Source organism: Nestor notabilis, unplaced genomic scaffold (genome assembly GCF_000696875.1).
Source record: "Nestor notabilis isolate BGI_N333 unplaced genomic scaffold, ASM69687v1 scaffold15016, whole genome shotgun sequence".
NCBI classification, from domain to species: Eukaryota; Metazoa; Chordata; class Aves; order Psittaciformes; family Psittacidae; genus Nestor; species Nestor notabilis.
The window spans coordinates 378-15,187 of record NW_009933460.1 but is presented as its reverse complement, the minus strand read 5'-3'; the positions used below and the strand labels follow the sequence as shown (position 1 = coordinate 15,187).

Below are 14,810 nucleotides of genomic sequence, written 5' to 3'. Positions count from 1 at the left end.
GACTTCGGGAAAAATACCCAGTCAAGCTGCTTAATGTGTTTGAGGGATTGATTTGAATTCTCTTCAGTGAAGCAGCCAGCCCTAAATAAGTGCTATTTCAGCTGTCCTAGTATATGCAGGCTCGTTAGGGACTGGTGGCTTCTCCTAACTAGTATTTGAATCCCTTGACTTTTCTGGTGATACTGCTGCCAGGGTAACATTCCTTGTTCTGTGATCTTGGAACAGACCTGTGAGCATCCTTCTTGGTGCTTCTGTAGTTTAGGTTTGTACATGGATTCTGATTCCATTTCTCTAAAGTTTAGTATGTCTTTGATTTCTTCGTAATTAAAATGTCCTGGCCCAAAGTCCTGCTCAATGGGTAGTCCTAAGCAAGGAGCCCATCCCTCTCGAGTTTCTATTCTATTAGCAGAGGGATATGTATATTCCATACCCTTAAGTGGGGAATTCAGCTCACCTGGGGTCTGAATTATGCTCTGGACATAGAATCATAGAATCGTATGTCTAAATTACATATTTTACAGGAACAACCAGGCTGTGCTATCATAGATAAGCTTACTAACTCAGGCAGATCAGCTATCTGGTGTTAAAGGGGAGGAATTCAGAACTCTGGTATCCTACTTCTTAGATTTATTCCATGTCAGTTGCGTAGTGAAATTTTCTCAAGATCCATTTTTCTCTTTCTGGGCTAGCTCTGTGCTTTTATTCTTCTACTCATGCTAGTCTAACTAATGGATCTTTTTTTTTTTTTTTTCTCTTTTTTTCTTTTTTTTGTCTGCTTTAACAAAATTCTTATATTCTTACATGTACAGCATCAAAAGCAAAAAAGGCATCACAGTCTTCTGGGAAAATAACTGTTAAAGCAAAAGAGAAGAGCTACTCCAAACTTGAAATACCGTATCAAGCAGAAGTGTTGGATGGGTAAGCTTACAGTAATTGAGCATAGTTCAAAAACTAAATGCTGTATATTAGCAGATGTAGCAGGGAATCTAGCCATTTCAGGGGGAGAGAAGATATAAAGAAGTAATACCCAAGTTTACTCAATCTGGAGCTCATTTAGAAGAACAATTACTTGTTTGAATTTTTCAGGTTTTATGCTAGAAGATGAGGTGGTTTTAGTAATGCATAAGATAGTTTCACGGCTTGGGTTCAAAGTGACTTTAGTGAGTTGTTTTTTCAGAGCAGTTTAGGTCTGCAGATGAGACATTTTAAAGATGCCATGTTGGAAATCTTTCCAGTTTTGCATTTGCTGTTCTATCACTATATGAAATAAGGGTAGAGAAAATATTTTTTAAGCAAAGAAGAATTGTCAGGACTTCCTTATTTTTGATATTTATTTACAAATATGGCTAAGTTGACTTCTAAAATATTGTTGAAATGCAGTGTGCTACTTTATCAGCAGAACTGACAGAGTATTTTAAAGGCAAACAAACTAAACCTTACCTGTTAGAATTTTCATGTTGCAGATGCTTGATTTGGTTAATAAGAAATACGCATGATTTGCAAACTATCTTAATACTTACACACTTCTTTTTAATCCTCTTTGTATGCTGATTTAAGTATTTTCTTGTTTGAATTAGTGAATGATCAATATACTCTTAGTGCTAATAATACAGTTTCAGCATGCAGTGGGATGTGTACCTTTTTTGCTGTTGTATTGAACGAATTCTAGTCTTTTGTGCAAGGAAAACACTCTGTGTTTGAGGAAAGCCTTCATTTTTCTCATACTGTTGTTGTTTTTTTTTTTTTTTTAAATAGATATTTAGGATTTGATCATGCTGCCACACTGTTTCACATCCGTGACAGTGCTGCTGATTCTGTGGAAAGACTGATCTATCTAACAAACACATTCAGTTTTGCAGTCCTTATACATGATGTTGTGCTACCAGAAGAAGCAAAACCAATGTTTAAAGTAAGCCCCATTTCAGTGACCATTTTTTAACCTAATAGTAAATATTTAAATGTGCTGCATTTTGTTAAATTGTAACATTGATCTTCGTTGTTCACTGATCTAGGTCCAGAACTTCAGTAAACCAGTCTTAATTCCGCCTAATGAATCCAGATATATTTTTACACTTCATTTTATGCCTTCCACATCATCTGTTCATATAGATAATAATATTTTACTTATCACCAATGCTTCTAAATTTCACCTACCTGTCAGAGCATACACAGGATTTTTAGATGTAAGTATTTTCACTTTTTTTGTTCGTTAGGTATTTTAGTCTAATTAGAGGCAGACTTCATTGGACTGGTTCCAATTCTTTTTTTTATCTTTATGGGAGGATGGGGTTTTTCATTTCAAAATGATTTTACCAGTTCTTTCCTTAAACAGCTTTGGTTACTGCTGAAAAGTTCTTCTTTTGTTCCCTTTAGTTTTACATACAAAATGTATAAAATTTTGAGATTGTCACAGTACTGCTGTATTAGATTTCTTAATGCATTTGTTAATGAGCTTAGAGTTTGAGCACATTTTTTATTTGGCTTATGCTAAAATTCCTTTATCACTTTTTCTAGTACTTTGTACTGCCTCCAAAAACTGAGGAACGGTTTATAGATTTTGGCATATTGAGTGCAACAGAAGCTACCAGCATTTTATTTGCAGTCATCAACAGCAATCCAATAGAGGTAAGGATGGATTTATTTTTACTTTGCCTTTTAAAAAATTTACGTCAGTGTTGTTACTGAAAACACTCCCTTTTGTTCTTTTTAAGCTGGCTATAAAAAGTTGGCATATTATAGGGGATGGTTTGGCCATAGAACTTCTAACCACTGAAAAGGGAAACAGAACAACAATAATTGCAAACCACCATGAGCTACAGAATGCTAGTGCATCCGATCAGTCTTCAGTAAGTAATCCTTTGAATCATTGCGTAAAGCCAGATTTAGGAGGGGGGGAAATAAACACAAATCTGTGCAACTTCTTGCAGCTTTGTTTTATCGGGGGGAGGGAGGATAAGAATTCTTAATTTTTGTCTGAATTCGATTATGATAAAGCATATAGAATTTTAATGATTTATATTTAGGAAGCAGTATTATGTTCAGATTGGTCAGATTTTGAAAGGGGAAGCCTCAGAAACAGTAACTTTCATACCCTTGGGTGATGCTCATCATTTGTCTGGGAGGAGTGGAATTTATCACCTCAAGGAATAAATAATTCCTGTGCTAGTATCTTATATGTTTGAATTTTTTTACCACTGACAGTTGTTTCAGTTGGATTTTGATTCACTTAAATAAGAGGATGTTGGGTGTGTTTTTTAGTGAATTTTCTTTCCATTTAATGGAATACTCTTTTTTTCTACCATTTACAGGTGATACTAGCATCGGGTTATTATGCTGTGTTTAGAGTAAAACTAATAGCAAAAGAACTTGAAGGAATTCATGATGGAGCTGTACAAATCACGACAGATTATGAGGTAAATCGGTTGTATATTCATGAGTGTTGTATATTCATGTATGATATGTTCAGTTTTTAAGTGTGAAGCCTTAAGAGTTGTATTAGTGGGCAAATGGCAATATAGAAAGAAGTTTAGGTTGAAAGGGACCTCTGGAGATCAAGTTATCTCTGCAAGTTAACCCTGCATCAAACAACAGTAATGCTACTTATACTGTGTCTTCTCTGAAGGAATAAAGAATGATATTCATTATGATTTTCATCTGGCTTTCAGAAATACCCATTTAAATCTGACCCAATGTTTAGAGGCATGGGTTCGTCAATGACTTGACACATGCTCAAAGCATCAATGCATGGATCTTTTGGCATAACACATGCTGACAATGTACTTTTGGGTACGTTATCATTTACTGAAATTGAGGTATAATTTCAAAGGGGTTTTTTTTTGTTAAAACCCAATGTGAAAGTTGTTTTGGAGAAATTGTAGTTTACTGACAGTTGATGAAACAGAGTCCTTACACTAAGATTAATAAGGGAGAGAAGAAAAACCAGTTAATTCTCAACTTTTTATGCCTTCCCTGTTAATAAATTATTTTGCAGAAGAGAGGGATTCTAATACATAATGGAATCTGTATTTAATATTTTTGGGTGATACACGTAGGAAAAAGTGACACTGTTTATGAAGTCAGAAAACTGCATAACTTACTGTGTGGTTCTGACAAAGCTACGAAAAAGGAGAAATTCCTAATTCCTGCTAGTTTGCTGAGATTTTTAAGCTTTTTTTAAAAGATATGTTCATACAGGTATGTGACCCTTCAGTTGCAGAATCTGTATAAGCTATATTTATATAGCTTTATATATACATATACACACACACTTATGATATATAAATACAGCTTTAATAATACACAGAAAGGATCTCATTGCCATCCTGTTCACACTCCTTTTTCTAAGTCTACATCTATTTCGAGGTCTTACCATGACTGCTTATATTGTCTTCTTCCCTCATACCCATTTACTTTGAAGATGTTATCCTCCTGTTTTCCATCAAAGTAAGGCCCATTCAAGTGAGACCTATTTAATGCCCCACTGGAGAGCTTATATTTTAACCATGCTTTTGTTTTACGTATAGAATGGTGCTAAGTATGACTGAGCAAAGGTGTGCTTCCTGGCAATATGGAGTGACTGTTCTGAATATGATGATGTATTGAAATCTAAATTCATGTCTTCATGTTCTAAATGGGTATATAAACCTAGACTATTGTAGCATTTCAGGGGTTTGTTATTCTATGCCATTTAAAAGTGGAAGAGATGATTAAAGGCTGAAATTTAAGTACTTTTTTCTCAAAACTTTTTTCTTCTTTTTTTTCCCCAGATTTTAACCATACCAGTGAAGGCAGTGATTGCTGTAGGCTCGCTGACCTGCTCCCCAAGACATGTTTTTCTTCCCCCTTCTTTTCCGGTAAGAGGCTTGGGTCATAGCATTTGATGTTTTCTTGCTTTGTTCTTATTTATCTGTTCTCTTCAAGAGAAACCACTGTCTTGAGTTGTTTGATGTCAAATTGCTGGAATGATTGCGCTACTGAACTGTTATGGTTCAGTTTGTCACTAGTTTTTGGTTGGGTTTTGGTGCTGGTTTTTTTTCCCCTCACATGATTTATCCCTGCATCCTCTCTACTGTGAACTTGAGTGGGATCTTGGAGTACCGGTATGATCCCAAACCTGATTTCTTTGCAGCTTCATTCTGACATAGCTGTGGTTACAGCTATGTGGATTAGTTATTACAAATCCATGTTCTTTAACACCAAGAGTAGGAGAGAGATGAAATTGCACAAATGTGTTTTTCAGATTCAGGTATAATACCAAAGACAACCAAGTCAGTTAATTAAGTGATGGTTTAGTATAAGAAGTCCTTGATCTCTGTGGAAGTATTACTGTAGTGCTTCCAGTCTGAAAGTAGATCTCTTGAGGGTGCATGGTAAAGTACATGAACAAGAAATCAAGCAAGCCATGTGGGTCTGCAGCTCTCTGCCAAAGTATGTAATGATTATTTTCATGCCTGCTCCTGCAGTAGTGTTTATTCAGTGAGTGCTGAAAGCAGCTGCTTTGCTCAGGGCTACAGGCGCAGGCAGTAAGCTATTAACCAGATAATACTTGTTCTCACTTAGCATTCAGCATAACCACAGAAGCATAGGCAGTCAAGGCATATTGACTTTGCAGTTGGTATTTCATTGAAGTCTGAACTTTGTGACTTTCTGATTAGTGGGGAATGTAGTATGATGGAAAATCATAGGGAAAATCATAGGAAAATCAACAGATTGAAAACTAGGGGGAGGGGAGAAAGTAGCAAAAGGAGATAGAGATGGCAGTTTTCTGAAAGGATAAAACCAACTCCATGTATGTTGGTGGAAATGGTTTTTGGTTTTTGTCTGTCCTGCTTAGGCTCAATCTGTTGTAGAGCATCCCCTGTCCTTATCTTCTCTTCCAGTAGCTCTTTAGTATTTCCTGCTTATCTTAAAGTTTGTGCACTCTCAAATAGTAATTTTTTACTAGCACTTTACCAAATGCTTTACCTCATGTCTAGTAGACAAATGGTAAGTTTTTACAAAGTAATGCAGTAGTCTCGTCGGAGGAGGATAGGTCAGACAGCAGGACTTCAGTAAGTCATTGCTACATTTGCCCCATTATCTCCCTTCTGTGCTCCCCCTTCTCAAATTGTTCTGAAGTCTTTTGCTACTCTTGAGGTCAAATGGTCATGCCCACAGTTGCAAAGATCGCTTGTTCTTTTTTATCCTGAGGATCTGTGTTTTTTGCTTGACTATATGGCCTCACCATTATATGGATATTTATTGCACTGACTGCTGTATTCTGTAACCTCATCTATGAGCTGCGTGGTAAGCCTTTGATAAACTGAAATAACTTACAGGTCTGTTTCCCTTTCTTTCACTAAAGAGAGGGCGATTTCTATGTTCTGTATCCTAATTTATATGTACCAGTTCCTGGCAAGATCGTTTTCCCTCTTGCATGCCCCATGAAAAGACTCTGTTCCATTTTGGGCCACAAAGAAGTAATTTTTTTAAAATCTTGCTTGATGTTTTTCTAACTGGAATGGCTGAAGAGCTCCTTGATGTGTCTTAGTGTATGCCCAAGGTCTTGCTCAGCTTGATTATCTTTTTTTCTTTTGTTTTGTTTTGGCAGGTACTACTTCTTGTAGCACCTGTTGCTCAGCCCCTAAGAGACAGCTGTCATCATTCTTTCTCATCCCCAGACTGCTGTGGTTTTTACTGTTCATGCTCTTTTCTAGTAATGTTTGCATGTTATTATCCATTCAGCGGACCTTTGGCTTCCAGCATTTTGCTCAGGGGTATAGAATCAGATGTAATGATCACCTTTGACAAGGTTCTAGACTGTTTTATTTGTTCAAGCCCCAAGCTTTTCCGAGCAGTCAGCTTTACTTACTAGTTACTGGCTCTTCTGGTATTTGAGAACATTGACAGCAGTCTTCTTTTTTCTTGGATTCATTTAAAGCTAAACTTGTGATCACTGAATTTATGATACTCTTACATCTAGTTGTTCTGTAATGCCTCCGTTACTTAGGAAAATAAGCCTAAAATAACATCAGTTCTTCTTGTTTCAGTGTCGGTAGAGGCATTTGACAGCTGTAAGGTCCAGGAATAACTAGGCACTACAATTTTAGTAACACTTGATTTCAGTTCGTACCTAGGATGTATTCCTCTTGCAGCTGCCCAGTTCCCACTGCTGTCTTTGTTTTTAGTGTATTTGCACCTAAGTGTGATTTCTGGTGTTGTGTCAAAGTTTGTCAGCAATACACTGACAGTGCATACAGGCCTTGTAAAGATCAGTGTCTTGGTTTAAACAGATCTTAACTGCACTGACTTGTGCTTTATAATGGCATTTTTAGTTCACAGTGCTACCTCTCAACTCTTCCCTCATCAAAGCTCATCTTTGAGGACCTATATGTTAAGTAGCTTTGTTCTGTTTTTCTTATTACTGAGGGGTAAAGTCTTCTTCACTTATCTGTTGTTTCATGTCTGAATGCTGCTTAAGGGTCTTAGTAAAATACTGTTCATTTATTCTACAGAGCTTAACAAACCTTTATCTTGCCCAGTTGATGGTAGTTTGTTACTCATAGGATTCCATAGGTGAAGCTAAGGTATGTTGAGACTGTTACAATATGTGACTATTTCCTGAGGCTACAGACAAATCATGAGTCTGCAAAAGTGCATCTCTTCCATCTCTCCACTTCAGTCCTGACCTTAGAGAAATTTCTAAAAAGCGAAAAGTATTGATTTAAGGGGAGCATGAGAAACTCTAGTCATGTTTGTTAGAACATAGTCTTGAGTAGTTAAATTTGCTTGTATTCCTTTAGTTCATATAAATCTGAAATCTTGTCAGTGGCCCCGAGTTGTGCATTTTTATTGTTTGGTTTGGTTTTTATTTATTGTTTACTCTCTACTTGTCAGGGTTGGGTTTTGAGATAAGGTAAAAAACATGGCCAAAGAATCATTGATTTACAAGTGAGGGCAGGGGGAGAGCTTGAGCATCGTAATGATCCTGATCATGACAAACAATTAAACTCCATGTTCTATGGGAGTGAGAAGGAGGGTTGTACCTGTGTTCTTAAATGCCCTCTGTCACTTGCAGTGTTTGTAACCTGTAGCTTCACTACTGTTCCTTTCAGATTTTTTCTAGTTACTAGTAACTACATACTGGATGTCTTACAAGAAGCTTGTTTCCCTTTTGTAATAGGAGGTTCAGAAAATAGAAGTTTTCTTTTGCCATTCCTCCTCTGCTATTTTTTTAACATGATTTGATTAAGGAGAACTCTTGTCGTAGCTCTTCAAGACACTTAAGGTGTACTTAATTTTGAAAGAGGGTTGAACTGTGTTTGGAAGCAGATGGAGGAGAGACTACAACTTGACAGAAACCTTGAAGTGTTACAAGTGGCAGTTTTTATTTTTTTAAGAAAGCATAATTAAATATGTCAATTTAACATTTCAGCTCTGCTGTTGTCTTTGCCAGCCTGCATAAGTGAATACACATGTATATCCTGCAGACTTTTTTCATCCTTTCTTTTCTTTAGGGGAAAGTGGTTCACCAGAGCCTGAACATTATGAACTCCTTTTCTCAGAAAGTGAAAATACAACACATCCGCTCCCTGACAGAAGATGTAAGGTTTTATTATAAGAGGCTAAGAAGTAATAAAGAAGATTTAGAGCCAGGAAAAAAGTCAAAGGTTTGTTTATGCTTCATTTCTACATGTTTACAAGTTCTCTCATATATAGCATATGCTAAGTTTCATTGGTCATCAGGAATCTTCTTTCTTTCGTTTTCCTTTGGTCATTAGATTTACTGTGCCGTTTCTTAATGGATCTGTTCTTACCTGTTTTGCAGATTGCAAATATTTATTTTGATCCTGGTTTACAATGTGGAGATCATTGTTATGTAGGATTGCCATTTCTATCTAAATGTAAGTAATTTCAGCTTCAATAAAAGTCTTAACGTTTTCTCTGTAAGCAGTGATTTTACATGAAGAGTTTAAAATTGCATTATTTCTTAAAGCGGAATCTAAAGCTCAGCACAGCATAGCAATGCAAGAAGATGCATGGGATTCTGACTGGGATTTGCATGAGAATTTATTCAAAGAATGGACAGAAATTAAAGAGAACTCAAGCCACAGGTAAGTATTTTATTGCTGTTACTTTCTCAGGCCTTAAATCACAATATTCTGTGTTATGTGTGCTTTTGCGAAATACAAGGTTCCTTAACATTGTGGTGCTGTTTGAGAGGGGGCCAAGAAGGAGTTACGTGGCCTTCTCTGCAAAGTTCTAATGAGAATATTTTAAAAGTTTAAAAAGCAGTAATAAACTCCTCAAGTCAAACGCCATACTCAGAGTTACCTTCCACTGGATTATGCTGCAGTTGTTGAAAAGATGTTAACAGCAAGGCAGTCTCTGCTCTGCAAAGATTTCCAAAATCAGATTATAATGTTTATACAGTGTCCCTGCTTAATCCATTTTGAAGTAGTGACCTCAATATCCCTCTAATATTTCATAAGGTTTCCTATTGCTACTATTCTGAGATTATTGCATTTCAGTGAATGATCAAATTGTCTGGTATTCTTCCTTGAGATTTGCTAAATAGAAGGTGATTAATGATTGCTATTTAATATTTAGGAAAAGTCGAACTCTGCAGGCTGCTGTATATCTTTTAAACATCTGCCTTCTCATGCATAAAGTGATTTAATCTCCAAGAGACAGAGTTGGCATTAACAATGAGGCCATGTGTCTTCTGTGATGAAGACTACCTTTCCAAAACTGTATGCCTATTTGTGGAGAAACAAAAAGACTGTACATAGCTAAATAGAGTAACTGAAGTGTACCTCCATTATTGCTTTTTTGTTCCAGTGCTGGTATATTAGCAACTCCTGAACGAATTTGATCTAAACAAAATCTGTTTAACTTCAAGAATGTCCTATTACCTACAGTAAGAGGACAGTGAAGGAAAATTCTGTTAAAAACTACTGAATAATTAGCAGTTCTAGCTAGAATAATATAAAATGATTTAATATTATTCAATATCATATATAATCTAAAATATGTAATGCTTCTAAAGAGAGTTAAAATTAACCAAGGTAGCATTCAGCAAAGGAGAAACTGCTCCTTCTGAATACAGAGAGGTTTCAGGCTTGGGCATTTCTTCTCTATGAAGAATGCTTCTTTAGGTTTGAAGTGTAGCGTTTCATCTGTTGTGCTGACTGGAGAACTCAATACTGTTAGTCCTGTTTCAGCACATGGTGGAGAGCTTGTAGGAGAGAACAGGAACCAAGTCTGTTACGGAGGTGGGTTCATAGCGAAGAACTTCATTCACTGATGGAAATAGTAGCTAGCACCAAGTGTGACTGGGTCAGCTTTGCTTTAGATTTGTTAGGCAGGAGTATAGGCACATATTATCACAGAATGGTTGGGTTGGAAGCAACCTTAGAGATCATCTAGTTTCAAGTCTCTGCCGTGAGCATCGGTGCACAGGCCCACCTCTCAAGCCTGTCAAGGTCCCACTGGATGGCATCCCTTCTCTCCACAGATATTCCATGTATCCATTACATTACACATGTGCAGGCAAAATGCATTTTCTGGATAGTGGGTGTCTGGATGTTGTGTTGGAAACAGACTGTAGCAGGACTGATACTTTACCTTTCTATTGTTTATACATTTGCAAATCTTCAAATATATTTTGGGTTTGTTTTTTTTTTTTACTGATCTGAATCTCAGTTATATTCTCAAAATTTGTTTCTGCAATAGTAGAAGCTAGGTGCTTTCTAATGAAAGATGAAATTCTTGTATCACTGTCCAGAGAGCAGTGATTTAAGAGAAATACAAATACCAAAAGATTTGTGATGCTGTGCGTAAGCACCATGTTTTTCTGCTCACTTTTATCTGTAAAAGGCCGTAACAGAATCTGGAATGAATGGATGGATGTTGACAACAATACTTCATAGAGAACATCTTAAGAATCTTGGGGTTGGACTCCTTTAGTATGTTTTGGTGGTTTCTGTTGTGCTGTTTAATAGCAGTAAATATGGGCAGAGCTCAATGGGTTTCTGAATTGCATGTAAATATAATGTGTTGTGCTATTCCTCAAACTGATGTCATTAGAGTGCTTTGAATTAAGCCCTTGGATTTTTCCACGCTTTTCCTATTTCCTTCCTGTAAAGTAAGTTCTATAACTGTTTCTCCAGACTGAATGCTGTATTTGAAGTAGACACAGACCTCCAGAAGGATGTCCGGCTGAAAATTACAGCAGAAATGGCCTGGCCATCCATACTTAGTTCACCACGCCATCTAATCTTCCCTCTTACCAACACAAACAGTTCATCAGTAAGTTATTTTGTTGATAGTATCATTTTGTAGGCGCTGCATTTTAATAAGTATTTCTAATTACATTCATCCTAATGTAAACTTAAAAAATTGTGTTTCTGAATAGGAAGAAGAAATTTTTCTAGAGAATCCAGCTGATGTTCCTGTGCATGTTCAGTTCCTTCCTATAGCTCTGTATTCTAACCCATCCACTTTTGTTGATAAGATGTTGCAACGGTAAGTATTGTTTGAGAGTATTTTGGGCATTCTCACTCTGCAGCAAAATTCATTTTTCAAAAATTGCATGCAGTATTTGGCAGCTGTGTTGGCAGTTACAGTGTTGGCCACTTGTAGAATTGAATCATGAGGCCAGTTGAGAACTGAATCTAGGCTGATTGCCATTGAACACACATCTGTATTTTTTGCTGAGCTAAAATTATGTTTAATTTCTTCCTTAACTGGATGGATGGGGGAGGGATGTAAAAAAAAAAATCAAATGATCCCTTCAGCTGCATGTTGTTTGAGTCCTGCCAGAGATAGGTAAAATCCATAAATGCAAGTATGTCATTATTTTCCCTGACCCAGAGGAAAAACAAATGTATGTCTGTTTCAGGTTTAATTTAAGTAAGCCAGCTAATTTCAATCTGAGGACTCTAGAGTTCCAGGTCTTCAGAAACTGTGTAAGTATTTCAATATGTTCTTTATACTTTTAAATTTAGACATATTAATGTTTTAATAAAAGTTCAGTTGTATGTGTCTTCAGATATGAAAAATGTGATGCTTTTGTTGGATGCTTTCAGGAAATTGGGAAAAGCAGTATTTCCTCAGATGTAACAGTTAAAATGTTACTTCTTCTGTATGCTTATGCTATAATACAGTTGTGGAAGTTACAGGAAAACTGCGTTTAATTATTCTTTTACTGATACAAGGTTATTTTCTTCAGTGTAGTGGTTGCTAGTTCTAAAATTAGCAGAGTATTGAGTTTTCCATTGCTTCCTTCTTCAGGTGATTCAGGGTTTGTGGACAACTTTAAGTGCATACTCTCATACAGAGCATGCCACATCCTGAACACTTTCTCACACAATATACATGCCTTTTCCCCTCTATTTGCACTTTGGTTTAGATTAACAGTTCGATGCTTATGGTGTCTAAAGGCAAACTTAGCAAACTACATTTCTTTCAGTAGTTCTTCTGCTTTAAGTTTGGTTTTTCCCCCTTATATATTCCCGAAAGATTTTAACAATGGAAAATTTTGCAGATAGAAAATGTTACATAATGGCTTAATGCTAATTCAGTGTTTAAATGCACACTTAAGAACTTCTGAACTTTCTCTTTTACTAGAACTTTATGAATCCACATGGGTGTAGTTTAGCTCAATTCTGTCTTCTTATGTTCTGCTTCTTAATAAATAGATAGTTTACTAGTAAGTAGGAAAATATACGTGCTATCAGACTTTCTGGTTAAAAAAGCCCATTATGTCATTGGGTAGTACACTTGTTTATGACAAGACCAATTTTCTAACTAAAATAATATCATTTCTATCAAATATATGTAAAAAATTCCTATTTCTAAAAGTGTCACTTTGTTTTCCATACTCTTTTAAGGTACAGCCACTACAGAGCACTGCAGGACTTACAAAGGGAATGGCTCGTCATTCAGTTTTAAGCCTAATACTAAAACCTGGTGAGAGAAAGTCTGTCAAAGTGAAGTTCACTCCAGTTCTTAATAAAACTGTTTCATCATTAATTGTTATCAGGTATGGTAGATATTTCAAAAATGAGTGGGTTTTCTGATGTCTTTCACTTATATATAGTATCATACTCATGATTAGCTGTTAATAAGAAACTGTTGCTTTTACAATAATAGGTACAGAATCATATGTGTTTGGATAAAGATTAAATGTGATTGTGGCATGTTTTATAGTAATTAAACTGTATTCAGTACCTATTTTCTAATATAAATATATAATCAACATCACAGAATCTTAGAATAGTCTGGGTTGGAAGGGACCTTCAAAGGCCGTCTAATGCAACCCCCCTGCAATGATCAGGGACATCTTCAACTAGATCAGGTTGCTCAGAGCCCTTGAATATTTCCAGGAATGGGGCATCTACCACTGCTCTGGGCAACCTGTGCCAGTGTCTCACCACTCTCATTGTAGGTTTCTTCCTTGTATCTAATCTTAGTCTGCCCTCTTTCAGTTTAAAACCGTTACCTCTTGTCCTGTCACAGCAGCTCCTACTAAAAAGTCTATCCCCATCTTTTTTATAACACCCCATTAAATACTGAAAGGCCTCAATGAGGTCTCCCTGGAGCCTTCTCTTCTCTGGACTGAACAACCCCAACAGTCTTAGCTTGCCTTCATAGAAGAGGTGCTCCAGCTCTCTGATCTGGACCCAACTGAGCAGGTCCACGTCTCTCTTGTGTTTGGGGTCCCCAGAGCTGAATGTAGTACTGCAGGGGGGGTCTCATGAGAGCTGAGGAGATGGACAGGATCACCTCCCTTGACCTGCTGGTCACACTGCTTTTGATGCAGCCCCGGAGGCAGCTGGCCTTCTGAGCTGCAAGTGAACACTGCCAGCTCCTGTCCAGTTTTTCATCCACCATTGGAGACTTGAATTCTTAAATACATTCAGTGCTGTCTTTAAAGTAGGGACTGTAATTACAGATGCCATTTGCAAGATCAAGCTGCAGTGCAAGTTCAATCTTTCTAGTAAAGAGCTCTGTTTGAGTAACTATTTCACTTTTGTATCAGGTGGGATGCATTAATATGATGTTGAAATATGAAGTTTAGTACTTCATTGGGTTTTTTATTTGTATGCTATGTTGTGATTTCTTAGGGTTTTGTCTTGCAAGCACTATGCAAACACTATTTACTTCCATATTGTGGGGAATTAAGTGTGGAACTGCTTATACAGCTGTCCTCTAGGTTTGGGATGTAACTTCATAGTCTGTGGAGAAGCTTGCAGGAGCAATAGACTGCGTAGTCCTTTTATGAATGTTTCCCCTTTTTCTTTGTACACAGAAATAATTTGACTGTAATAGATGCCATAATGGTACAAGGACAAGGAACGACTGAGAGCTTGAAGGTTGCAGGCAAACCTCCTGGTCCAGGAAGTTCTTTACGCTTTAAAATCACAGAAGCATTATTAAAAGACTGTTCAGAGAGTGAGTATTTCTTGAGCTGCTATGCTGAACAGAAAAGAAATTGCATTCTACATGTACAACTTGAAATGTGTGGAAATACATTTCCTTTTCTAGTGCCCCAGAAGTTTAAATCATTTGAATACATTAAAATTGGTTGTTTATTTAGGCAGAAAAAGAAATATTTTAGCTTTTTTGTTTTAATTTGAAAGTTAGGAAACAGGAAACAAAACCCCTTCATCCACTAAAATTCAAGTAGAGGAGGTAAAGATCCTAGTGTATTTAATAGGATTATTTCCAATTCCTAAATTTAAGACAAATTGAATCACAGATGGAACTTTCTGCATATTCTTTTTTTCCCCTCACACCTTCAGAATCTTTATGCACGTGGCCAATGG

General features: G+C 36.7%; 1 protein-coding gene across 1 annotated transcript in view; it reads left to right on the top strand.

Annotated features, from left to right (window-relative positions):
- Positions 1-14,436, top strand: part of LOC104407571 (transmembrane protein 131-like) — a gene marked incomplete at its 3' end in the record, with an annotated part of 57,721 nt that extends 43,285 nt beyond the window's left edge. Inside the window, exons 12-26 of the mRNA XM_010016890.1 lie at positions 810-918; positions 1,756-1,909; positions 2,013-2,183; positions 2,515-2,625; positions 2,712-2,846; positions 3,309-3,413; positions 4,767-4,853; positions 8,496-8,648; positions 8,807-8,882; positions 8,975-9,092; positions 11,151-11,289; positions 11,396-11,505; positions 11,882-11,948; positions 12,873-13,024; positions 14,294-14,436. Of these exons, the coding sequence (XP_010015192.1) occupies positions 810-918; positions 1,756-1,909; positions 2,013-2,183; positions 2,515-2,625; positions 2,712-2,846; positions 3,309-3,413; positions 4,767-4,853; positions 8,496-8,648; positions 8,807-8,882; positions 8,975-9,092; positions 11,151-11,289; positions 11,396-11,505; positions 11,882-11,948; positions 12,873-13,024; positions 14,294-14,436 (1,830 nt within the window). The remainder of the gene's footprint in view (positions 1-809; positions 919-1,755; positions 1,910-2,012; positions 2,184-2,514; positions 2,626-2,711; positions 2,847-3,308; positions 3,414-4,766; positions 4,854-8,495; positions 8,649-8,806; positions 8,883-8,974; positions 9,093-11,150; positions 11,290-11,395; positions 11,506-11,881; positions 11,949-12,872; positions 13,025-14,293) is intronic.
- Between the last annotated feature and the right edge of the window lie 374 nt (positions 14,437-14,810).